This window comes from Felis catus, chromosome A2, assembly GCF_018350175.1.
Source record: "Felis catus isolate Fca126 chromosome A2, F.catus_Fca126_mat1.0, whole genome shotgun sequence".
In the NCBI taxonomy this organism is placed as follows: Eukaryota; Metazoa; Chordata; class Mammalia; order Carnivora; family Felidae; genus Felis; species Felis catus.
In genome coordinates this window covers 82,263,440-82,291,104 of record NC_058369.1, presented here as the reverse complement: position 1 = coordinate 82,291,104, position 27,665 = coordinate 82,263,440, and the positions used below count along the sequence as shown (strand labels likewise).

Below are 27,665 nucleotides of genomic sequence, written 5' to 3'. Positions count from 1 at the left end.
ACGGGGCTCAAACTCACAAACCATGAGATCGTGACCTGAGCTGAAATCAAGAGTCGAAGGTGGGGTCCCTGGGTGGCTCAGTCAGTTAAGTGTCCAACTCTTGATTTCAGCTCAGGTTCGTGAGTTCGAGCTCCACACTGTCAGTGAGGAGCCTGCTTGGGATTCTTTCTGTCTCAAAATAAATAAGTAAAAACTTTAAAAAAATAAAAATTCATGTTCTTTAATACTGGAAATTTATCTTACTATCTTTTTTCTACTTTGTATTATCTCTATTTCATCTAGGTTCCTTTTTTTCCTGCTTATTTAGGTCTATCTTTCATGTTAGAGATGTTGTCAAATGCCTGATCATCCTGGTTCTGTTCTTAAAGAATGGAGTATTATAAATGACTGGAAGATCTATACAGATTATGTAAGAGGGAGGTCTTGAAACTTGTGGCTTAGAGGTCATGTGGACTGAGTACAGCCTTTGCAACAATATTGGTGGGCCACAACGAGTAAAGTGTACATTTCATCTCTTGAGCTAGTTTTTCAAAAGGGAGGTTCTCCCACCAGCAATCTGGGAGCAAAGGACCTGGAGGATGTGACCATTCAGCATAACAAATTCCTGTTTTCAGTAAGGCACTACAACACCACCATCAGTTGGATCTGATGTCCTTGAATCCAAAGACCCCCCTGGTTCAGCCACTCCAGAGTAAATCCTTCCTGTGTGTCCAAATGTGAGAGAGGCAGTCATTTGCTCAATTTGATGTAAGGAATCTGGGGTTCTAAATACTCTTAATAGAAACACTCAAGTCTCCTTGTTTTTAGTCCCATCCTACACACTAGTCTTAAGGGGGACCTCCAATTTCTGAGGTTTTCTGAGAGTTCTTTGGAGAATCATGTTGATTCTTGTGGGCTTCCCCCACCTACAGGAAAGCAAGTTTTAGCTTTCCCTGTTCTGTTAGTCCCTTTACATTGGTTGATAAGCTTTCTACTTTCCACAGTTCTATAATCATCCTTCTGCTGCCATCCCTCTCCAATTTTGTATTCAAAATCTTCATACATTTTTATGTTCCTTCACAATAATTTTAGGAAGTTTAGGGAGGGACCAGAGTTAAATGTGTTCAAACAGCCTTATTTAACCAATAATCTTGTTAAGTACTTTTGGAAACAGTGTGCAGGATGTTGAAAATACACAATAAACACATTCTTAGCTACTCATATTTTTAAAAAGCTTTACTGAGGTAGAGTTGATGTACAAAAAACTATACATATTTCATGTATAAAATCTGATGAGTTTGGACATATGCATATACCCATGATACCATCACCACAGTCAAGGTAATAAACATATATCATCACCTCCAAAAGTTTCCTTGTGTCCTTTTGTGGGTTTTTGTGGCTACTCAAATTTGATCGGTAATTACACTAACAGATTTCTTCCTTATCCTTCTTTGATTTAAGGTTGGTTGGAACAAGGCTTAAAACACTTAAATAGCACTTTCATGTACACAAAAATTGGAAGTCCAACCACAAAAATATATATGCTACAAATGGATTTTCCACTATAGTAACCAACACTCATGTTTTTACTAGATATTCTGATATATGACTTGCATAATTCTTATTGTAAATACTGGTTTTAATATCCTCTGTTTTGAGGAAGGCATAGATTTCACTTCTCAAAAACAAAGCAAACCATTCAGGACCTACCACATGCGAGGCATTATACCAGTACCAGAAGAGAACAGAACAATGAACACAACGGTTCGGAAAAACAGTGAAAAATAAAACTAAAAAGGTAGATTGAAGCTATACTGTGAAGGCTCAGAACTTCACACTAAGACATTTGGACTTTATAATAATAATAAATTATATTTAATTTGTTTGACCAAGTCTTAAAATGAGTGACTCTATAATTTGTTATGTTACATAAAATCAAAAAATTACTTTTCTTACAGTAATTTAGGCTGGATTCCATGTGGGGTGGAAACAGTAAGGGAGTGAAGAAAATGACTACCAAAAAATTAGAACAGAACACTTTCAAAACAAAAACTTTCACTACTCTCTTTTTTTAGGGAGGTAATACCATATAATGAAGAAAACATTACTGGACTAGAAGATAGGAGACTTGTGTTCTTGGTTGAACTCAGCTAGCCTATTCACATCAGTTCCTTTGGAAAACAGCTATTAATATCCCTGTGATCAAGATTACTGTAAAAGTCACTGTGTTCATGACATCACTTACCACTCTGACATATCACTGACTACAGAATGAATAGAGAATACATGGCAATCTAAACAAGGAAGATGAGAAAACATAAATACAGGTGTTGTATCAATGCTAATGATTACTTTTGATATAATGATTAACTTAATAAAAAAAGGTTTTTTTGATGTCTTTATTTTTGACAGAGAGACAGAGTGCTAGCAGGGGAGGGGCAGAGAGAGACAAGAGACACAGAATCCAAACCAGGCTCCAGGCTCTAAGCTGTCAGCACAGAGCCTGAGGCAGGGCTCGAACTCACCAACCTTGAGATCATGACCTGAAGCGAAGTCGGACTCTTAACTGACTGAGCCCCCAGGCACCCCAATATAATGGTTACTTTATATTCTATATAGCTTAAACTTTGGAATTGAGAAAGATGTTCTACTTGTGTTTATCCTTTATTTGTTGGTTTTATTATATATTCTGACCCCTATCAATAACTTTTTAAAATTATGCCTGAGATCAAAAGTATTTCTAAAGTGAAAAGAAATAACACAAGAATTAGAGAACTATAGTAAGCATGCATATTTTTGCATTTTGACAAAATCTACCCTTATTTATCTTAAAGAATGCAAATTGGGAATGAATAATTCAATTAGAACTTTAAAATTTTAATCAGTCAAATAAATCACTTTTGTCCTTTATTATTTCCTTTATCCTTCTATTATATTCCCTTCTACAAGTTTGTCAAACATTATTTTTTTGGTCAAACATTATATTTTGTTTCAATAATTTGACTTTCTGTATTTAATCACCTGAAGATTGCCTTGGTATTTGGTATAAGGATCTAAATATATTTTTCTTCAGATGATTAGTAATATTATATTATGACTTTATAAATAACCAAACCTTTTCCTTCTCCCTATTTAGTATATATTAATTCCTAACAAGATCTATTCCCTAGTTGTTGATTCAACTCCATTAACTAGTATATTTTTATACCACTGACAGACTATCTTAACTATTACAGTTTTCTAGTTTTTAAAAGAGTTGGTCCTTGCTTACCACTATTTTCATCCAAAGTTTTCTATGTCATTTCTCTTTGCTCATCCAAGTTAACATTATATTGTCAAGTTCAGAAAAGATCCGGTTAGTATTTTAGTGAAAATTGCATCAAATATGAAAATAAATGATATTTTAAGTATCACTGCGAAAGCTCAATTACATTTAACTTTTCCAATCAAGAACACTTAGTTTTTTTTCAATAATACAAATGAAAATAATTCTACCTAAGGTTCTACTTTCTACATAAGGTTATTTCCAGATATTTAGTATTTTTTTTTAATTTTTTTTTTCAACGTTTATTTATTTTTGGGACAGAGAGAGACAGAGCATGAACGGGGGAGGGGCAGAGAGAGAGGGAGACAGAATCGGAAACAGGCTCCAGGCTCTGAGCCATCAGCCCAGAGCCTGACACGGGGCTCGAACTCACGGACCGCGAGATCGTGACCTGGCTGAAGTCGGACGCTTAACCGACTGCGCCACCCAGGCGCCCCCAGATATTTAGTATTTTGAAAGGGACCTCTTTTAATCACTTCTTATTTGGCTGACCTATAGGACCATTTCCTACTTTTATTCAATCACTTTGCTCCTTTCTTAAAAATTAGCCACTTCAAGGCAATACATTTGTTTAATATACTTGTTAAAAAAAGAATCAACAAAAGGAAAATAGCATTTCAAAAAAGAGCCAAAGGCTTTTTTTTTTAACAGAAGAAAACAGTGCAGAAGAACAACAACTGTTTTGTGAAATACAGGTTTCTCCATCACCTACTTTTTCCAGTTGCCATTTTCCCAGAGTTCTTGGTCACCAAAATCCTCACCAAAAAACCACATTCTTTGCTAGATGAGGGTTCCCCAAATCAGGTAACTTCAAAAGCCTCCAATGAGTAGACCTTAACTCCTGTTTTGACCCCACAAATGCCCTCACCTATTCAGGATATTCTAAGAGCCACAGATGTCTGAAAGTCTATTCATTCTCCCAGGCAACCCTCAAAGAGGTTGATATTCATGTATTTCTGGCAGATACGAAATTCCTTCACGGCTTGTAGAATGCCACTGTTTTCCTGGTTTTACCCTAGGTGGTTTTCCTTTTCTACAGCTTTCTTTTAGTCTGCTCCTCACAAATTATGGTGCTTATCAGGGTTCTCTCCTTGGTACTTTGTTATATTATATCTACAATATGAAAGACTTTATTTCTGTGCAAGTCTTCCAAATACAAAACCCTCAATAAATCTTTACCTCTCGCCTCGATAACAAAATGTCTGAAACAACCACATTCCATATTCCTTCCAGTTCTAATCCCACTTAAAACTGAATTGAGAGGCATTAGAAGAAAGCATCAAGTATACTGTCACTGTCTCTGAAATATTAAAGAAAATTTTACTATGGCACATACCCATTTGTGTCTCTGTAGTAAACCTGTTGACAATTTATAGAAACAGCTAACAAGGTACACTTACAGAGTGCTGGAGTTAGTGAAAATAGAAAATGAAATCTGCTGTTCAAAATCTACAATACTCTTTAAGTATGTATAAACCAGAATTATATGACTGATTAAATCTAATACAACAAACATAAGCCTTCCTCTCTAGATCTTTCTCTAAGAACATGTACTCTAAACAACCAATTCATTTATTTGCTTTCTGTAGCCATACTGAAAAAGAAAGTATACCATTATTACTTTTTAATCAGTCTTACACTGTTGTGATTTTATTTTCAGTTAACAATTTACACTAGTTCTAAAACTCATCTCAACCTGGAACTCACAGGGTATGCCTTTGTGGAACATAAGGAAATTCTGCCATTTGACTCTACTGCATGTATAAGAAAAAGGTAACTTCACATATCCCTAAATAAAATCCTGTCTTAAGCTGAATGAACATTGTTCTATTAATACTCATTTGCTACTTCTTTATTATCCTTTTTGTTTATTAAAGAATAACAGGAGTCAAACTTTCAAAAAGACTTAAAATGCACAACATTCTATTCATTTTTTCCCTTCAAAATTAGGAAGATATTACCACTGTTTGTTGTTGGAAATAGAGGACTATGTACATCACAAATATCAGTGTACACTTTGAGAACCTCTACATTGGCTCAATCTCAAAAAAATTAAAAGATATTGGGGTAGCAAAAATGTTTCTTGATTTATTACCTTTATAGCTAGTACAGTTTGTTTTAGGATCCCAAAGAACTCATATGTGGGACAAAAAAGTTAGCTAACAGTTTATAGATTTTAACTAGATACCTTCCCAGGAGGCTAAGATTCCAATTTCAGTACAGATATCAAAGTGGAAATCAAACAAGAAACTACTACTGGGAAGTTTTGTTAGTGCACAGTTAACCACATCCTGAGCATTTAAATGCTGAGATTGTAAACCCACCTTCATAGGCTTTCTACTCTTCCACAGAGAAGCACATAACATAAAAGTATTCCAGAGACTACAGTAAGTATGATATCTTGCCTTAGTTATCAAGGAAAAGTGTACTCTTCTTTTGTATTGAGGAATAATCTCATTAAGGTGTAGCAACTCAATGCCAAGACCAAACGCCACTTAACTTCAGTCAACTTCTATTCAACTTTTAAGGGGAAAAAAAAAATTTGATGAATCGTATATAAAAGAAGTTCTACTTTAAGGGAAGGCCAATTCATTTGGGCAGATATTTGCTCAAGACAAGACCCTATATAAGTCCTTGTAATAGTTAATAATTGTATAGTAATTGTAATGGGAAAATTAACATGTAATGGAAACCTAATAATGTGCCAAGTCCTATAGGTAGCATTTTCACATACTTTATTTCATTTCATTCCTAGGACACTACTTAAACAAAAACAAAATGAACCAAGGATTAAATAATTAAATTAATTAGAACTTCAAAGCTAGTACATGGGTGAAAGGACTTGAAACTAAATCTTTCTGATTCTATCTATATTCTTTCCATACTACCACATAACTGACCTAGCAGCTACCCTGAAAGAAAAAAAGAAATAAAAAAGGGTACAAGAATATCTTGACTTTATTATAAATGAGCTTGGTATGAAAGTAATAAAATCCGGACAGAAATAAGCTCATTTTGCTAGTAATGTTACTAAACATCTTCAAATAACTTTTTCAGTGTGCACACAATTTTTGACAATCATTATCACTTTTTCAGTCATTATGCAAAAGTGGACATCTTTTAGAAAATTTAAAATTGTAATTGTACCACATACCAAAACATGAACTACTGTCAGTTCAAGGGGGTGTTCACTGTTAATGTACAGTGTACTACTGAAATTTTATCTAAAGTGAAACAAAATTTTTAGTACACTAGTAACAAATCAAATACATATGCTATATCCTAAAAAAAAGAATGATAAAAGTAATAAAAACAACTTGGAAATATTCAGAATTTGTTATTTTAATTAAGAGTAAGTAAAAGAAAAATACCCTTTCAAAGAAAACGTGACATACAATACCTGCGGGTCCTTGGTGGTTTTGGAGGAGGAGAATCTTGTTTGTCAGGATCCATGGAGCTGACCATATTTTCAGTGTTAATTTCATTCTGCCGAGAAAAAAAAAGCTTCATTAAAGTTAGGAGAAAAATAATTTTCCTTTCTCACGTTTCACATAAGCTGTTTCTAATGTTTATTTTTGAAAGAGAGAGCAAGCGCAGGGGACAGGGGGAGCAGAGAATCTGAAGCAGGCTCCAAGCTGACAGCAGAGAGCCCAATGCAGGGCTCAAACCCACAAACCATTAGATCACGACCTGAGCAGAAATCAAGACACTTAAACCAACTGAGCCACCCAGGTGCCCTTCACATAAGCGGTTTCTTGGCTTTTGAATTTGTAAAACAATGACACTTTCCCAAAATGGGGTTTACATTCTCTATTATTTTAGCTGAAAGGGCCAAACTTCAATGAGAGATATTCATATCAAAAAAAGTCTAGGGGTGCCTTGCCGGCTCAGTTGGAAGAGTGTGCGGCTCTTGATCTTGGGGTCATGGGTTCAAGCCCCATGCTGGGTGTAGAGATTACTAAAAAAATAAACTTAAAAAAAACAAAACAAAACACCACCACCACAATCTATTTCCAGTTACTGAAAACTCAATTGTGTACCATGGCATTTCAACACATTTCAAATGTTTCCATAAAGAAACATATTTCCCAAGAAAATAAAGATCAAAGAAGATTTTTTTTCAGGCATCACTACTACTAGAAGCTTAACATGTGCAGAGAAGACAAAAAAAAAGCCAGTAAAATAAGGCTTATATCTTCCACTTTTCCCAATCTTTTTCAAGATTCCTACTGCTACTTAGTACTTTTAAACAGGTCCCAGAATTCATTTTAATCAATCTTTGCCCAACCCTTTATCACCATGGAGTGCCCTTACTCCATAAGCATATATAACTATTATATCATTCTCTAACCAAATAAACCCAAAAAAGGCAGAGAGAGCCCATCCAGAGATATCCTTGTTCTCGCTGGTCACAAGGACCAGTAATATTCATTAACATGGATGTTCCAGAGTCAGTAGTTATAAGAATCTTAGGTTGTGTTTAGGATTGTGAATAGAAGAGTTCTGAAACTATTATATAAAACACTGCCTTGAATTAGTTTCAGCCTCAAGGAAGTACTTCATTTTTATCCAGCTAGGCATATGTTAATGGGTCGGAAGACAAGAATGATTTTCATTGTTACCTACATCTCAGATTAATTTTAGAAAACAAGCCATCTTTATATAAACTATGATTAAGGAACTCTGAAACTGTAATTGCCTTTTTTTTTTTAATCAAAATGTACTTTTACTGGGTTCATCATAGCACCTTTTTTGCCTTTATAACTGTTTCTTGCCAATGAGTTTTTTTGTTGTTTTTTTACTAAGTAGGCCTAACCAAGGAAAACAGAGATCTCCACTTTGCAACAATTTTTAGTGCACTGTGTCCTGATATATAATGAGATGTATCAGAAGAGTTTTATGCATCCTAACTCTGCATCTTACTCTGACCAAAACAACAATTACATCATGAGAATGGATGTTTTCATCCTTAAATTAAAGCCACCTACCATAACAAAGCATCTGTTGCAGGGATATCTGCTAAGGCAAAGTAGCCATATAATTTATTGTCCAAATCAGGGCTCGTTAAGAAAGAAAGTGGGGGCACTAGTAATTACTACACCTAGACAAATATTAAAGATACCTCCGACATATTAATTCATATGCTTATAAACATACTCCCATAATAACATTCAATATTTTTGTATCAAAATCTGTAAATATTCACATTAAATAGGTTAAATAAAGGTTAAGGGGGAACCATATGAAACTGCTTCTAACCTACAAAACTCAGCAATTTTTTATAGTACAATGTGAAAGCCTCAAGTCATGCCAACTTAGATTTTGCTTCCAAATGGGTATAATACCAAACCAACACTCTCACTCTCTCTTCCCTTCTCCTTCCCCACAACTTCAGGTTTTCAGAGCATTTTGGATTTTGGAATAGCTCAATATGTGAAATGCACTGAAGAGTAAGCACTGCAGAGGATACAAAAATGTAAACAACATAGTACTTAACTCCAAGAAGTGTATAGTCTAGTAATGATCACCAAATTAAAAAGTAAAGGGGTAATCATAAAACCATAAAGTGATGAAATCAGAGAAAGGAGATGTTATATGAAGGTGTGGATATTAAGAATATAGTTGAGAAATATTAAGAAGTTGAGAATATTAAGGCAGTATGTTGAAAGGCCTTAAAGGATAGATAAGATATTGCTACACACAACAGAGTATGGAAGGGAATAGGTGGGAAGGGAACAAGAAGAGAAACAAAGGGCATCTGCAAGCAAATGACAACAAATATGATAAAGGAAAGAAAATGTCATGAAGAATTCCTCATTCTGAATAAATGAGAGAATGGTGGAGCCATTAATAGAAAGGGCCAAAAGAAGAAAAGTAACTTTGGGGGAGGTTAAGACTTTTGAACATGTTGAGTTTCATCTTAAGAAAGAAATGAACGTTGCCAATACAGAAATGCAACTCAAGAGAACCACTGCCTACACAGCATGAACAAATCCTCTCGGTTACTGTACTTCACAATAGGACAATGTTCTTGGATTCCTGTTTTACCTACAATAATGTTTGCTCTACTCCTATCTTCTGACACTCTTAACTACAGCTTTTGTCCCCACATTTGTCCTAATGTAGATAGCTCTCTTAAGCTGCTTTTATTACCTGAAACAATCACCAACTTGGTGATTCCAACTTTAGAAATAAGGTAATCCATTGGTAATTAGGTTCTAGTGTATCCTTGTTTCAAGAAGAGCTGAAGTTATTATTTTTTACCTTTTTGACCACCTTCACCCATTTCACTGAAGTAATTTTGTGTCTTATATTTACTACATAACAGCCATGTGAAAGGCCACACAAAAAAAATCAGAACCTAACTATCAAATAATTACAGATATATTATCAGCTGTAAAATCAAATATTAAAACAAGGTGATTTAAAAATAAAAGACATTATATTTGAGGAAAAGTTATTAAAAACTCAGTATCACATCTAAAATGTACACCACAACAGGGGCACCTGGGTGGCTCAGTCAGCTGAGCGTCCGACTTCAGGTCAGGTCATGATCTCATGGTTCGTGAGTTCGAGCCCCGTGTTGGGCTCTGGGCTGACAGCTCAGAGCCTGGAGCCTGCTTCAGATTCTGTGTCTCCTTTTCTCTCTGCCCCTCCCCTGCTCAGGCTCTGTCTCTCCCTCTCTCTCAAAAATAAACATATAAATTTTTTTTTTAAATGTACAACACAACAGAAGGACCATAACACACACTATTGCTATTACTCAATCATCCTAGAATTGAAAAACCTGGTGTAGATAACTGGTCTTTTATATACAAGATAAAAAAGCATGCAAGCATATCTTACAGATGTTTGCTTACTTATGTATTTCTAAATTCCAAATCAGTAGGCTACTCCATTCTAGAATGAATTTTCGCTTTGGATCTCTTACTCCGGAAAGTCATCTTAGTTGTAAATACCTCTAACAAATAACATTTTTAAATGTTTATTTATTTTTGAGAGAGAGACAGAACGTGAGCAGGGGAGGGGCAGAGAGACGGAAACACAGAATCTGAAGCAGGCTCCAGGCTCTGAGCTGTCAGCACAGAGCCTGACACCGGGCTGGAACTCACGAACTGCAAGATCATGACCTGAGTGAAAGTCGGCTGCGTAACCTAATGAGCCACCCACGTGCCCCACAAATATCATTTATTATAGAGTCTTATATTGTTGGTCAGCATTCCAACCAAAATTTCTATGAAAATAATTCTAGAACATACAATTTGAGAGTTTTTTGTTTTTTAACTTCGCCTCTAAATTGTCGGAGAAATAATAAACAGATTTATAAATGTTTCTCAGAGCACAGGTTCAGAGAGGTAAGGGAAATATTTCAAATCATTTTATTCAACCATACAGTTCTGAAATAATTTTCCCCGGTTTTTTACATTCCACGTTTTTTCTAAATGGCATTTATGGTTTCCAACCACATATAAACCTGCTATAAAAACAAGTCATCCAGATTCAACAGTACCTAGAAAGCAAGATTTCTTAAGAGGACAAGATAAAAAAATTACACAGAATGATAAGCTGTCTTTCTTCTATCCATTCCTCCTTCCACTTTTTAAATCCATTCACCCATTGAGTTATATAGTTAATACAGTATTAGTCACTACCTTTGGCAAAGTATTTTTTCTCACCAAATACAGCTTCCTCAGAATGGATTCTATAGAGAATGATTTTTCCTTTTTACAGAATAGAAATTGCCATCTTGCCCAAAAGGTAAATCCAGCAGTGGCCGTGTCAGCTTTAAAATGCAAGGACATAATCTAACATTTTAAGTTCAGTTAGCAAACATTTAGTGGGTGTCTCCTATGTATCAATCAATGCAATGAGAAAGTAGGTTTGAAATAACCATTTATCTGCTTTTAGGTGATATTTCATCTCATCCCATACAATGTATGATCCTTCTTGTATTCCTTAGCTATTTATAAACCTCTGAGCCATTAGACAGAAACAATCTATAACAAAATTAAATCCTAGTGTGAAGTTGACTAATAAAATGAAAGTTTAATTTATGAAAGAAAACCTAAAAAAAAAAGGTAATAAGAAAACAGAGATGAGAGAGCAATGCAATATTTACCACATATCAGTTTCTGGAGATTACTTAAATATACTTAAAAGCTTTAAATATATAACACTGAATATTGCATTAAAAATATTTTTGAGTGGGGCGCCTGGGTGGCGCAGTCGGTTAAGCGTCCGACTTCAGCAAGGTCACGATCTCGCGGTCCGTGAGTTTGAGCCCGGCGTCAGGCTCTGGGCTGATGGCTCGGAGCCTGGAGCCTGTTTCAGATTCTGTGTCTCCCTCTCTCTCTGCCCCTCCCCCGTTCATGCTCTGTCTCTCTCTATCCCAAAATAAATAAAAACGTTGAGGAAAAAATATATATGTATATATATTTTTGAGCAAAGGCAACAACAACAAAAAACAAGTGGGACTACATCAAACTAAAAAGCTTCCACACAGCAAAGGAAACCATCAACAAAATGAAAAGGCAATCTATGAAAGAGAAAATATTTGCAAATCATATATTTGATAAGGTGTTGATATCCAGAATATATATGGAATTCACACAACTGAATAGCAAAAAAAAAAAAAAAAAACTGATTATAAATGGCAGAGGACCTGAATAGACATTTCTTTAAAGAAGACATACACATGGCCATCAGGAATATGTGAAAAAATACTCAACCATCACTAATCATTAGAAAAATGCAAATCAGAACCACAATGAGACCTCACACCTATTAGAATGGCTAGCATCAAAAAGACAGAAATAATAAGTGTTGGAGAGGATGTGGAGAAAAGGAAACCCTTGTATATAGTTGGTGGGAATGTAAATTGGTGCAGCCATTATGGAAACAATATGGAAGTTCCTAAAAAATTAAAAATAGAAATACCAAACAATCCAGTAATCCCATTTCTGGGTATTTATCCAAAGGAAGTGAAAACACAAACTCAAAAAGATATATGCACCCCCATGTTCACTGCAGCCTTATTTATGATAGTCAAGACATGAAAGCAACCCAAATGTCCATCGATGGAAGAATGGATAAAGAAAACGTGGTATATGCACATGATGGAATATCATTTAGTCATAAAAAAGGAACTCTTGCCATTTGCAACAACGTGGATGGATCTTGAGGGCATTATACTAAGTGAAATAAGTCAGAGAAAGACAAATACTATATAATCTCACTTATATGTGGAATCTAAAAACAAAAAACTGAATTCATATACAGAGAACAGATTGGTGCTTGCCAGAGGTGGGTGAAATGGGTAAAGGAAGTCAAATGGCCGAGGTCAAACTATGCAAACTGCCAATTGTAAAATTAAAAAGTCAGGGGATATAACGTACAGCATGGTGACTAAATAATACTATATTGCATATTTCAAAGTTTGTAAGAGAGTAAATCTTAAAAGTTCTCATCACAAGAAAAAAAATTGTACCTATGTATGGTAATGGATGTTAAACTAGACTTATTGTGGTGATCATTTCACAATATATACAAATATCAAATCACCACACTGAACACCTAAAACCAATATAATGTTATATGCCAATTATATCTCAATAAAAAATTAAAATAAGAATTTTCTATACATTTAAAAAATGTAATAGAATATTTTTCACTTGTATATACTAAGGAAATGGTAGTCTAAAGCATCTATATTTCAGAAGTATCAAAACTTTAACTTTAAAATTAAATCTTGCATTTATAAAAACAAATATTTTCCCATTACAGTTTAAAGAAAAAAAAAGCATAGCCTATTTAGCTTTCTGAAGCATTAACTGAATCTCAATTTAAATATTATACATAGTAATATATAAACATTCTATTCTGTATTAGAAAATATTTGACTATATTCAGTACAGATTATAACAGGTTTTAATTAAACCAAGGGGGAAAAAGAGATGGCCATGTATAAGGCCTAGTTGCACAATGATTCCTAGGTTAATACAGGAAATAAAAATGAGGTCACATACATTAATCTTAAAAATTTACATTATCATTTGGCTAATAAAGGAAATACATAGCCCTAAAGCTCATGGCTAATCCATATTGTCAAAATAATCAATACTATATTATTTTAAGACATTGAGACCAGCATTTGGTAACAAATCTCTCATATGTAAAACCAAGAAATTTAAACAAATAGTCTGGGAAAGTGCCAAAAATAATGTGCAAAAGAAAAGGAAAATAAAGGTTATAAATTTTGCGCCTCATTTTACTTCAGTTATCGAGACTAAGTTCAATTTCTCATGTGATAGCTATGTTAGTTTCAGTGATAAAAACGTAAAGAAATTTTATTTAAAAAAATAGCACAATACCTTCAAGGACAAGGACATTATGTACATACAGCAAAAAAAAGACCTAATTAGAAAACAGAGGCAGACATGAGAACACAATGAGAATACAGTATTTTTGTCAGGTCAAAAGTTTGAATATCCAATAAGATCTTTTAAAGCTAAAATGGGAAGATGGCGGCATAGGAGGACGCTGGGCTCACCGCGTCCTGCTGATCACTTAGATTCCACCCACACCTGCCTAAATAACCCAGAAAATCGCCAGAAGACTAGCAGAATGGATTCTCCAGAGCCAAGCAAAGACGAGAGGTCCACGGAAGAGGGTAGGGAGGGTAGGAAGGGCAGAGAGGCGCTGTGCGCTACACGGACTGGCAGGAGGGAGCCAAGGCGGAGGGGCGGCCCACCAGCCAAGCAGAGGCCCCGAGTCTGGCTTGCAAAAGCGGAGGGACGGACAGAGTGTGTTCTGACAGCGAGCAGGACTTAACATCTGGAAGGTTAAACAGCTCTGCTCAGAGAGCAGGAGGGCTGGAGGACAACGGGAGGGAGAGTTGTTGAGCCCCGGACAGAGCTCAGCTTGGCGGGGAACAAAGGCGCTCGCCAGGTGCCATCCTCCTCGCCCATCCCCCAGCTAAAATCCCAAAGGGAACCAGTTCACATCACGGAACTTGCTTGCACAGCTCAAACACCCAAAGTTGGGCTTATGCGGAGCCACCCCTCCAGCGGGTCTGAATCACTCCCGGTGCCCCAGGGCCCCTCCCGAAGCGGATCTCCAAAGGAAAAGCAAGCTGAGCCTGCCCCTCCCGCCCCTGTGCACCTTGCCGATCCACCCCAGCTAATACGCCAGATTCCCAGCACCACAAACCTGGCAGTGTGCAAGTAGCCCAGACGGGCCACACCACCCCACAGTGAATCCCACCCCTAGGAGAGGGGAAGAGAAGGTACCCACCAGTCTGACTATAGACCCAGCAGTGGGCTGGGGGCAGACATCAGGTCTGACTGCGGCCCCGCCCACCAACTCAAGTTATTCAAGACAGCACAGGGGAAGTGCCCGGCAGTTCCTCACCACTCCAGGGACTATCCAAAAAGACAAAACAGAAGAATTCCCCTCAAAAAAACCTCCAGGAAATAACGACAGCTAACGAACTGATCAAAAACGATTTAAACAGGGGCGCCTGGGTGGCGCAGTCGGTTAAGCATCCGACTTCAGCCAGGTCACGATCTCACAGTCCGTGAGTTCGAGCCCCGCGTCAGGCTCTGGGCTGATGGCTCAGAGCCTGGAGCCTGTTTCCGATTCTGTGTCTCCCTCTCTCTCTGCCCCTCCCCCATTCATGCTCTGTCTCTCTCTGTCCCAAAATTAAATAAATGTTGAAAAAAAAAATTAAAAAAAAAAAACGATTTAAACAATTTAACAGAAAGTGAATTTAGAATAATAGTCATAAAATTAATCGCTGGGCTTCAAAACAGTATAGAGGACAGCAGAGAATCTATTGCTACAGAGATCAAGGGACTAAGGAACAGCCAGGAGGAGCTTAAAAACGCTACTAATGAGCTGCAAAATAAAATGGAGATGACCACAGCTCGGATTGAAGAGGCAGAGGAGAGAATAGGTGAACTAGAAGGTAAAATTATGGAAAAAGAAGAAGCTGAGAAAAAGAGAGATAAAAAAATCCAGGAGTATGAGGGGAAAATTAGAGAAATAAGTGATGCACTAAAGAGAAATAATCTACATATAATTGGTATTCCAGAGGAGAAAGAGAGAAGGAAAGGTGCTGAAGGTATACTTGAAGAACTAATAGCTGACTGACAACTTCCCTGATCTGGGGAAGGAAAAAGGCATTGAAATCCAAGAGGCACAGAGAACTCCCTTCAGACGTAACTTGAATCAATCTTCTGCACGACATATCATAGTGAAACTGGCAAAATACAAGGATAAAGAAAAATTCTGAAAGCAGCTAGGGATAAACGTGCTCTAACATACAAAGGGATACCGATAAGACTCGTGACCCATCTCTCTACTGAAACTTGGCAGGCCAGAAAGGAATGGCAGGAAATCTTCAATGTGATGAACAGAAAAAATATGCAGCCGAGAATCCTCTATCCAGCAAATCTGTCATTTAGAATAGGAGACATAAACGTCTTCCCAAACAAACCAAAACTGAAGGATTCATCACCACTAACCCAGCCCTACAAGAGATCCTAAGGGGGATCCTGTGAGACAAAGTACCAGAGACATCGCTACAAGCATGAAACCTACAGACATCACAATGACTCTAAACCCATATCTTTCTATAATAACAATGAATGTAAATGGACTAAACGCACCAACCAAAAGATATAGGGTATCAGAATGGATAAAAAAACAAGACCCATCTATTTCCTGTCTACAAGAGACTCATTTTAGACCTGAGGACACTTTCAGATTGAAAGTGAGGGGATGGAGAACTATTTATCATGCTACTGGAAGTCAAAAGAGAGCTGTAGTAGCCATGCTTAGACAAACTAGACTTTAAATTAAAGGCTGTAACAAGAGATAAAGAAGGGCATTATATAATAATTACAGGGTCTACCCATCAAGAAGAACTAACAATTATAAATGTCTATGCGCCGAATACGGGACGCCCAAATATATAAAACAATTACTCACAAACATAAGCAACCTTATTGACAAGAATGTGCTAATTGCAGGGGACTTTAATACCCCACTTACAACAATGGATAGATCATCTAGACACATTGTCAATAAAGAAACAAGGGCCCTGAATGATACATTGGATCAGATGGACTTGACAGATATATTTAGAACTCTGCTTCCCAAAGCAACAGAATATACTTTCTTCTCGAGTGCACATGGAACATTCTCCAAGATAGATCACATACTGGGTCACAAAGCAGCCCTTCATAAGTATACAAGAATTGAGATCATACCAAGCATACTTTCAGACCACAATGCTATGAAGCTTGAAATCAACCACAGGAAAAAGTCTGGAAAACCTCCAAAAGCAGGGAGGTTAAAGAACACCCTACTAAAGAATGAATGGGTCAACCAGGCAATTAGAGAAGAAATTTAAAAATATATGGAAACAAACGAAAATGAAAATACAACAATCCAAACGCTTTGGGATGCAGTGAAGGCAGTCCTGAGAGGAAAATACATTGCAATCCAGGCCTATCTCAAGAAACAAGAAAAATCCCAAATACAAAATCTAACAGCACACCTAAAGGAAATAGAAGCAGACCAGCAAAGACACCCCAAACCCAGCAGAAGAAGAGAAATAATAAAGATCAGAGCAGAAATAAACAATATAGAATCTAAAAAAACTGTAGAGCAGATCAATGAAGCCAAGAGTTAGTTTTTTGAAAAAATAAATAAAATTGATAAACCTGTAACCAGGCTTCTCAAAAAGAAAAGGGAGATGACCCAAATAGATAAAATCATGAATGAAAATGGAATTATTACAACCAATCCCTCAGAAATACAAGCAATTATCAGGGAATACTATGAAAAATTATATGCCAACAAACTGGACAACCTGGAAGAAATGGACAAATTCCTAAACACCCACACACTTCCAAAACTCAAACAGGAGGGAACAGAAAGCTTGAACAGACCTATAACCAGCAAAGAAATTGAATCAGTTATCAAAAATCTCCCAACAAATAAGAGTCCAGGACCAGATGGCTTCCCAGGGGAATTCTACCAGACATTTAAAGCAGAGATAATACCTATCCTTCTCAAGCTATTCCAAAAAATAGAAAGGGAAGGAAAACTTCCAGACTCATTCTATGAAGCCAATATTACTTTGATTCCTAAACCAGACAGAGACCCAGTAAAAAAAAGAGAACTACAGGCCAATATTCCTGATGAATATGGATGCAAAAATTCTCAATAAGATACTAGCAAATCAAATTCAACAGCTTATAAAAAGAATTATTCACCATGATCAAGTGGGATTCATTCCTGGGATGCAGGGCTGGTTCAACATTCGCAAATCAATCAACGTGATACATCACATTAATAAAAGGAAAGATAAGAACCATATGATCCTGTCAATCGATACAGAAAAAGCATTTAACAAAATTCAGCATGCTTTCTTAATAAAAACCCTCGAGAAAGTCGGGACAGAAGGAACATACTTAAACATTATAAAAGCCATTTATGAAAAGCCCACAGCTAATATCATCCTCAATGGGGAAAAACTGAGAGCTTTCCCCCTGAGATCAGGAACACGACAGGGATGTCCACTCTCGCCGCTGTTGTTTAACATAGTGTTGGAAGTGCTAGCATCAGCAATCAGACAACAAAAGGAAATCAAAGGCACCAAAATTGGTAAAAAATGAGGTCAAACTTTCACTTTTTGCAGATGACATGATAATATACATGGAGAACCCAACAGACTCCACCAAAAGTCTGCTAGAACTGATACATCAATTCAGCAAAGTTGCAGGATACAAAATCAATGTACAGAAATCAGTTGCATTCTTATACACTAATAATGAAGCAACAGAAAGACAAATAAAGAAACTGATCCCATTCACAGTTGCACCAAGAAGCATAAAACACCTAGGAATATCTAACCAAAGATGTAAAAGATCTGTATGCTGAAAACTATAGAAAGCTTATGAAGGAAATTAAAGAAGATATAAAGAAATGGAAAAACATTCCGTGCTCATGGGTTGGAAGAATAAATATTGTTAAAATATCAATACTACCCAAAGCTATCTACACATTCAATGCAATCCCAATCAAAATTGAAGCTAGAACAAGGAATCCTAAAATTCATATGGAACCATAAAAGGTCCCAAATAGCCAAAGTAATTTTGAAGAAGAAGACCAAAGCAGGAGGCATCACAAGCCCAGACTTTAGCCTCTACTACAAAGCTGTAATCATCAAGACAGCATGGTATTGGCACAAAAACAGACACATAGACCAATGGAATAGAATAGAAACCTCAGAACTAGATCCACAAAAGTATGGCCAACTAATCTTTGACAGAGCAGGAAAGAACATCCAGTGGAAAAAAGACAGTCTCTTTAACAAATGGTGCTGGGAGAACTGGACAGCAACATGCAGAAGAATGAAACTAGACCACTTTCTTACACCATTCACAAAAATAAACTCAAAATGGATAAAGGACCTGAATGTGAGACAGGAAACCATCAAAACCCTAGAGAAGAAAGCAGGAAAAGACCTCTGTGACCTCAGCCGCAGTAATTTCTTACTTGACACATCCCCAAAGGCAAGGGAATTAAAAGCAAAAATGAATTACTGGGACCTCATGAAGATAAAAAGCTTCTGCACAGCAAAGGAAACAACCAACAAAACTAAAACTAAAAGGCAACCAACGGAATGGGAAAAGATATTTGCAAATGACATATCGGAAAAAGGGCTAGTATCCAAAATCTGTAAAGAGCTCACCAAACTCCACACCCGAAAAACAAATAATCCAGTGAAGAAATGGGCAGAAAACATGAATAGACATTTCTCTAAAGAAGACATCCAGAAGGCCAACAGGCACATGAAAAGATGCTCAACATCGCTCCTCATCAGGGAAATACAAATCAAAACCACACTCAGATATCACCTCACGCCAGTCAGTGGCCAAAATGAACAAATCAGGAGACTATAGATGCTGGCGAGGATGTGGAGAAACGGGAACCCTCTTGCACTATTGGTGGGAATGCAAACTGGTGCAGCCGCTCTGGAAAACAGTGTGGAGGTTCCTCAAAAAATTAAAACTAGGGGCGCCTGGGTGGCGCAGTTGGTTAAGCGTCCGACTTCAGCCAGGTTACGATCTCACAGTCCGTGAGTTCGAGCCCCGTGTCGGGCTCTGGGCTGATGGCTCAGAGCCTGGAGTCTGTTTCCGATTCTGTGTCTCCCTCTCTCTCTGCCCCTCCCCTGTTCATGCTCTGTCTCTCTCTGTCCCAAAAATAAATAAACGTTGAAAAAAAAAATTAAAAAAAAAAAATTAAAACTAGACCTACCCTATGACCCAGCAGTAGCACTGCTAGGAATTTACCCAAGGGATACAGGAGTACTGATGCATAGGGGCACTTGTACCCCAGTGTTTATAGCAGCAGTCTCAACAATAGCCAAATTGTGGAAAAAGCCTAAATGTCCATCAACTGATGAATGGATAAAGAAATTGTGGTTTATATACACAACGTAGTACTACGTGGCAATGAGAAAGAACAAAATATGGCCCTTTGTAGCAACGTAGATGGAACTGGAGAGTGTGAAGCTAAGTGAAATAAGCCATACAGAGAAAGACAGATACCATATGTTTTCACTCTTATGTGGATCCCGAAAAACTTAACAGAATCCCATGGGGGAAGGGAAGGGAAAAAAAAATGTTAGAGTGGGAGAGAGCCAAAGCATAAGAGACTCTTAAAAACGGAGAACAAACTGAGGGTTCATGGGGGGTGGGAGGGAGGGAAGGGTAGGTGATGGGCATTGAAGAGGGCATCTTTTGGGATGAGCACTGGGTGTTGTATGGAAAGCAATTTGACAATAAATTTCATATATTAGAAAAATAAAAATTAAAAATTAAAAAAAATAAAATAATAAAACTTTAATATTTAGGTTAAAAAAAAAAAAGCTAAAATGACATCGAACTAATAAACACACGCCAAAAAGGTACTTAATTGTAGCACTCCAATTCTACTTCATTAAAAAGCCTGTACAAAATTAACTCTAAAACTATTTATTATTACCAAGAACAAAATACAATTCATGTAGAATCAATTTGTAATTACTTAGGTGGGGGTAGAAAAGGAGAACAATAGTTAATTTAAAAATTTTTTTATTTTTATTTTTTAGAGCATGAGTGGGAGAGAGGGGCAGAGGGAAAGAGAGAAGGACAGAGGGAGAGAGAGACCGAGAGAGAGACAGAGAGAGAGAGAGACAGACAGACACTGAGGTTCTTAAGTAGGCTCCATGCTCAGTGCAGAACCTGACATAGGGCTTGATTCCACAACCCTGGGATCATGACCTGAGCCAAAATCAAGAGTCGGACATGCAAGTGACTGAGCCACCCAGGTGCCCCTAGTTAACTTTTTAAAAGTAATTTATACTTGAAACAGTAATGATTTTTGATATAAGATCAACTTGCCTAGCTATATTCTACGGAAAATTATTTAGCTGGTTATGGAGTCCATAAATATCCATTACAATAGAGAGATTCAAATAGGAAGAAGGAAAGGAGTTAACAAAAAAATAAAAATAATTGTCATGGATATTATGTTAGATAAAACACAAGATGACAATTAAAAAGCTAAACATTACATCTTGGTTAAAAAGTAAAAGTTTTTGGGGCACCTGGATGGCTCAGTCCGTACAGCATGCAGCTCTTGATCTCGGAGTTGTTAAGTTTGAGCCTATGTTGGGTGTAGAGATTACTTTAAAACAAAAAGCTTAAAAATATAAAGAAAAGTTTTCTAAATTTAATAGGCCAAGAACACCTACCACTCCATCAGCAATTTTCTGGGCTCCATGAATTTCATACAGTTGTAGCTGTTTTTCAAACAGTTGGGCAATTGCTCTGTGAACAAGCTCATACTGCTCCTATTATGGAGATGAAATGTTAAACAAGGGAAAAGATGTTAAAAAACAAAAAACAAACAAGAAGACATTTATAAAAATACAGTTTATAAAGTAAAACAAAAAACTATACCTTAGTTTGTACTGCAGAATGCCTTTGTGTTCTCATTTCTTGTATTAAATTAAATACATTGAATTCCTCTGGTATTTTCTGAAACAAAGAATTTAATACATCAACTCTCTTTCATATAGACCTTCAACTTTTCAAACAGACCTTATATACATGCTGGATGAGGGAAAACATGTACTGAGAACTACCTACCATCCTTCAGACACTCTTCTTGGCATTGTGGATACAAAGCTAATCTTGACCCTCGGCAGTCAAGCTGGTGAGATATGTGAACAAATAAATATCCACCAAGGCAAAATCACAGTTCAGTGGGAATAAAAATGCTGTAACTAACTCTGATTGGTGTGTGGAATGAAAAGTGAAGGAAATATACATAAGCACAGCAGATTAAATATATACTCTATTTCAGGAATTGAGAAGCTTGATGTGGAGATAGCCTAAAAGTGAAACAAGGAGAAGTATTCAAGGAGGAAAGAAGGTAAGGCTACCTGGGATCAGCCTGTAAACATAATAAAATTTGAACTCATTCTACAGGCCACTGTTCCCTGTGCTGGCTACATAAGGACCAGCTAAGAAATTTGGTAAAAATACTGATCCCTCAGCTGTGTCTCTGGAGACTGTGAAATATCCCAGACAATTCTTGGTACACCTGGAATTAAAACTACTATAATAGGTAGCACAGACATGAGGAGATTTGATATACAGTCTACTTTTGCAGTATGGAGGCCAAGAGTCTGAAAAGGGCACAAACTGGTAGTAGTTTACTGAAGGAGTTTTAAAAAAGCAGATTTGAGGCACATTTCTGAGGTAGAACTATTAGAACTTGGTAATCACCAAGAATATTTTGAAGTGATAAGGAAAAAGAATTAAAAATGATTCCCAGGCATGGGGCGCCCGAGTGGTTCAGTTGGTTAAGCATCTGACTTCAGCTCAGGCCATGATCTCACAGTTCCTGGGTTCAAGCCCTGCGTCAGGCTCTGAGCTGACAGCCCAAACCCTGGAACCTGCTTCAGATTCTGTGTCTCCCTCTCTCTCTGCCCCACTTACACTGTGTCTCTCAAAAATGAATAAACATTAAAAAAAAAAAAAACTAAAAAAAAAAAAGACTCCCAGGCTTACTGCTTGAGAGTCTTTATATGACATCAGAAGATTTTTACATCAAGTCCTAACCTAAGACAGAAGATTTACCCTATGTTAAGCCAAACACGTCAAATGAGGACTATGTTCAAAATACACAACTTTTGAGATGACCAGTTATTTATTTTGCTTACTGGCATTTATCTATATGCCTGTTTCCATCTCAATTTTAATCTTTCACTTTTATGTTAAAATGGGTTAGAATCCTAGTTAAATTTTGTTCATTTAAAAATCTTCATTTCGACTATCAGGAGATGATTACAATTTTTGAGGAATACAAAAATAAAATTTAATCCTAGACAGCTTTTGAGGAAAATTTAAAATTTAAATATTCCCTAAGCAAGAGTTTAAAATGGAAAGAAGGCAGGAGGAAAAAGAGATAGAGGGCAGAAAGAAGGAAAAAAACCCTAAATATTTTATTAATCCTATTTTATACAAGATACAGATTGAAATATTCACAGAAACATACTATAAAGCTATAAAGGGGGGTGCCTGGCTGGCTCAATCAGTGGAGTATGTGACTCTTGATCTCAAGGTTGTGAGTTCAAGCCCCATGTTGGGTATAGAGATTACCTAAAATATAAAATTAAAAAAAAATTGGGGGGGGGGGGAGCCTGGCTTAGTTGATGGAACATACAACCCTTGATCTTGGGGTTCTAAGTTCAAGCCCCATGTTGGGTACAGCATTTACTTAAAAAAACAATACCAAAAAAATTTTTTTAACATTTATTTATTTTTGAGAGAGACCGAGAACAGGCAGGGGAGGAGCAGATGGAGAGAGAGAGAGAGAGAGAGAGAGAGAGAGAGAGAGAGAGAGAGAGAATATCTAAAGCAGGCTTCAGGCTCTGAGCTGTCAGCAGAGCCCGACACGGGGCTTGAACCCATGAACCATGAGATCCTGACCCGAGCCAAAGTTGGAGGCTTAACTGACTGAGCCACCCAGGTAGGCTCCCAAAAATAAATAATTTTTCAAAAAGCTATAAAGAATTAAAAACCTCTCCCTAATGCATAGAAAATGAACATACTATAGAACCAGAAAAGGAACCAAATCTACATACAATAGGGACAACTTAAGTTTTTCAAATCTGTAATAAGGGCTGTGTTTTATTTACCTGTATATCCTCCAAAGTATTAAACAGTTTCTTGGAATGAGTAGTGGTAGTAAAACAGTAACAGCAATTGTAATGAAAACTAACATTGAAATGAGCACGTACTACAGGACACCCACGTTCTTTTTTATTTGTTTGTTTGTTTGTTATGAGAGAGAGAGCACAACTGGGGGTCGGGCAGAGAGGGGAACAGAGGATCTAAAGCAGACTCTGTGCTGACAGCAGAAAGCCTGATGCGGGGCTTTAATTCATGAACCCTGAGATCATGACCTGAGCTAAAGTCTGACGCTTAACCAACTGAGCTACCCAGGTGTCCCAAGACACCCACAGTTCTAAAGAATTTTAGAAAGGTTAACTTATTCCTTATGAGTTATTAATATTATTAATTTTTCAGCTGAAAAAATGGAGGCACAGTGAAATGAAGTAATTTGACCAAAATCCCAAAGCTAGTAAATGACAGAGCAGGAATTTTAATCTGGGCAGTTTGGCTCCAGAGTCAGCATCCTTAACCACTATACTGTGTATCCACTTGGGCATAAATATTTATAAAATTGGTTACATTTATACCTAGAATATAAAAGGCAATGAAGATTCTGTATTTGGAAAAGTCAACGCAGAGTTTACATTCTTAATGTAGGTATCAATTCACATAGATCAACCAGGAGGCAACATGTCTACCTTTCTGCCCTGTGCATTATCTCAAGGTAATATGCATCATTTATGCCTTCCTTTTTCAGTTCCATTACCTTTATTTCTTACATAGTAAAGCTACTTCTAAAAAAGCAACATGTATAACAGAACACAATCTATAATTTACAGAAATTAATCATTAAGTTTGAAAATAATAATAGATCAATTGGACATAATGCTATATAAAAATTATTCTTACCCCAGCTTTTAGTAAATTCCATGTATAATCTATGGCACAAATGGCACCTGTTCTTCCACAGCCTGCACTGTAAAGTTTGAAAGAAAAATTTGATTTTTGTTATAAAAGAATTATAAACTAAATGTGGATGAACATGTTAGTTTTCAGAAGCAAAAAAATCATTTAGAAATATGACAAAATTCTACCATTTTAGTAAACAGATTACAACTTAACATCTTTAACATCAGCATTTATACCTGGTTTTTATTAAATTTGGGTAACTTCCAAGATTCAAAAATTACCTATGTGATTCACAGATGACCCAGCAGCCTTCATTTTGTAAGTCTAATTCTAACTCAGAAAATCTTGTCTAGCTAACATAATAACTCACAGAGATCATTTTATTTTATGTACAACATGGTTCTGATGCCTTACAGTAGAGGAAGAAACAACACATCATTTCAATCTGCAAAAGGTATAGGAAAGATGAAGAATACAAGCCCTAGAAACTGGTTTGAACTCCAGCAGTGATTTCAACAAAAGAATAAAGTGACCAAAATAACAAAAGACCAGTGATGTACTTTCATCTTCTAAGGAACTAACAGAACCTGGAGAACATAAGTAAAATTCTGCAGGTTTTTACATTTTAAAACATGACAAGAGTACTTTACAGCAATTGATTCTCAACTAGAGGGAGACAGGAGACATGCATCTTAGGACTGAGAATCACTCTGAGTAATTAAAGACATTACTAACATCACCAGAATCATTTTTAGGCAGGAAAAAAGTTAGGCAGCATTTAAATTTTGAAACCTTTAGAAATATCAGTAGTTTGTCAAACATGTCATGTGAGAATTCCTGATAAAGTAAATTTATAAACTTAGTATGATTTTTAAAAAGCTCTTAAAAGACATCAATAATACTAATTTTTAACTATTGATACATTTATCAATTCTTCATAGCAAAATATTTCTAGAATTTTAAGTTAAGAATTACTAGGGGCTAAATGACATATATTTAAAACTTTATGGTTTAGGGGCACCTGGGTGGCTCAGTTGGTTAAGCGGCCAACTTCGGCTCAGGTCATGATCTCGCGGTCCGTGAGTTCAAGCCCCGCGTCGGGCTCTGTGCTGACAGCTCAGAGCCTGGAGCCTGTTTCAGATTCTGTGTCTCCCTCTCTCTGACCCTCCCCTGTTCATGCTCTGTCTCTCTCTGTCTCAAAAATAAACGTTAAAAAAAAAATTTTTTTTTAAATAAATAAATAAAACTTTATGGTTTAAAGTGTAACCTTACAAAGATACACACAACCAGACTGATGAAACACAATACAAAATTTAGAAACAGATCTGAGTATATGTAGGTATTACATAGTGGTGGATTCTCCCATGAAACGGGAAAGATTAGACCATTCAACAAATGGTAGAGGGAAAGTGAGCCTAACAACAGCAAAAGCTAGATTCTTACTCATACCTTAATTATTAAAAAAATTCCAGATAGATTAAAAATATGTTTATAAAAAAACCTATAGAAGTGCTAAAAGGGTAGTTTATGCACTACTGTTACAGATGGACTTTTTCTAAGCATATCTCAATGGACAGAAATCATAAATGAAGACTCACAACTCTGACTACATAACAATTTCAAACTTATGTGTGGCAAAATATAAGCAGAATAAAAACCATGGAAAACCATGCTACTTACAACATGACTAAGAGCTAACAATCTCAATATATAAAGATATGTAAAGAATTTATCACATAACTAAGAGATGAATGCCTGCTTTAAAACAATTGGCAAAGTATACAAATAAATTCACAAAAGAATATAAACTACGAAGACAAAAAAAAATGAACAAAAAGCTTGCCTGTCATACAGGCATTAAATCAAACAAACAAAAAAATAATAGTACTGGGAAGAGTATAGGAAAATGGGCACTCCCACAAACTAGCTAATTATAATTAGCATCAACTTTATGGATAACAGAATATAAAATATGTATTAAAAGCATAAAAATGTTCATGCCCTTTGACTTAGAAATCTCATTTATAGAGATCTATCTTAATGAAGTAATTACTGATGTGCTCAAAGATTTTGCCATGAAGACTAGCCATATGGACATTTAAACTACTGTTTAAAATACATGAAAAAGGATGGGGGTGGGCATAATAAAGGAATGGAGGTTAAATATAAAGTAGAGCACAGTCATAATGAATTGTAGAGAGAATAGTTACATGATTTAGAAAAATGTACATGACAAATTACATGGAGAAACATTCTGTAACAAATACAGCACATACATGGAAAGGACATTCACCTCGACTGGAATTGTCATTTACTTGCTTTTATGTATGCGTTTTCCTTTCTTTCTTTCTTTCTTTCTTTCTTTCTTTCTTTCTTTCTTTCTTTCTTTCTTTCTCTTTCTTTCTTTCTTTCTTTCTTTCTTTTTCTTTCTTTCTTTTTCTTTCTTTCTTTTTCTTTCTTTCTTTCTTTCTTTCTTAATGTCTGTTTTCTAAGTCACTACAGTTAACATATTATTTTGACTGTTAAAATATTAAATGGTGTATTTATTTTTTTAAAGGAAAACCTTCACATCAAATTGGATTCATAAGCTGTATACACTGGGCAAAGATGACAGCACAAGAAATAATTTCAACTAACTTGTAAGAAATCAAGTCAAATTTAATTTCTACAATTAAAGGGACTTTTTTTTCTTCTTAAACAGTCAACTACTTAATTGAATGGTCAGCTAACCACTAAATTAGCTATAGAAAAATATTTTTTTAATTAACCAAGTTGTTAATTGATTCCCACATGTCCCATCAGCAAGTCCCCTTTCTGGCCCACAGCAGCCTTTTCAACACACTAACAGGCATTACAATCAGACCTACTGGATAAGAAAAACTACCTTTGGTGTTGTGTCTATGCTAAAAAAAAAAAAACAACAACAACAACAACAACAACAACAACAACAAAAAAAAAAAAACCTTTGAACTATTTAATTAACCTGTAAATTTCTGAGTCTGGGAAATTTCATTTACTCTTTATAACAAACGTGAATGCGGATAAAGTCACTTCAAGAGATAAACTGATAGCAGTTTTATGAAATAAGTAGTAGGATTCTAAGCGTTTAGAAGAATCTAACGTAAAATAAAAATTCAGAGAAGAAAAACTCTGATTCAGACAGCTTTTACTATTTGGAAACCCATATAATGACCTATCTCATTTGGTAA

General features: G+C 36.2%; 1 protein-coding gene and 1 long non-coding RNA gene across 4 annotated transcripts in view; one reads left to right on the top strand and one right to left on the bottom strand.

The window, feature by feature from the left end:
- PTPN12 (protein tyrosine phosphatase non-receptor type 12) overlaps nucleotides 1–27,665 on the bottom strand; it is a 104,747-nt gene that overhangs the window by 12,451 nt on the left and 64,631 nt on the right. For all 3 annotated transcript variants that reach the window (XM_011280344.4, XM_006929139.5, XR_006594155.1), the window contains 4 exons: nucleotides 24,457–24,523; nucleotides 21,325–21,402; nucleotides 21,117–21,215; nucleotides 6,708–6,793 (listed from right to left, as the gene is read on the bottom strand). In XM_011280344.4, coding sequence (XP_011278646.2) covers nucleotides 6,708–6,793; nucleotides 21,117–21,215; nucleotides 21,325–21,402; nucleotides 24,457–24,523 — 330 coding nt within the window. The remainder of the gene's footprint in view (nucleotides 1–6,707; nucleotides 6,794–21,116; nucleotides 21,216–21,324; nucleotides 21,403–24,456; nucleotides 24,524–27,665) is intronic.
- On the top strand, nucleotides 94–27,095 carry LOC109497433. The gene is made up of 4 exons (XR_002153631.2): nucleotides 94–5,080; nucleotides 21,444–21,580; nucleotides 21,731–21,799; nucleotides 27,014–27,095. It is a non-coding gene; the product is annotated as an uncharacterized LOC109497433 (long non-coding RNA).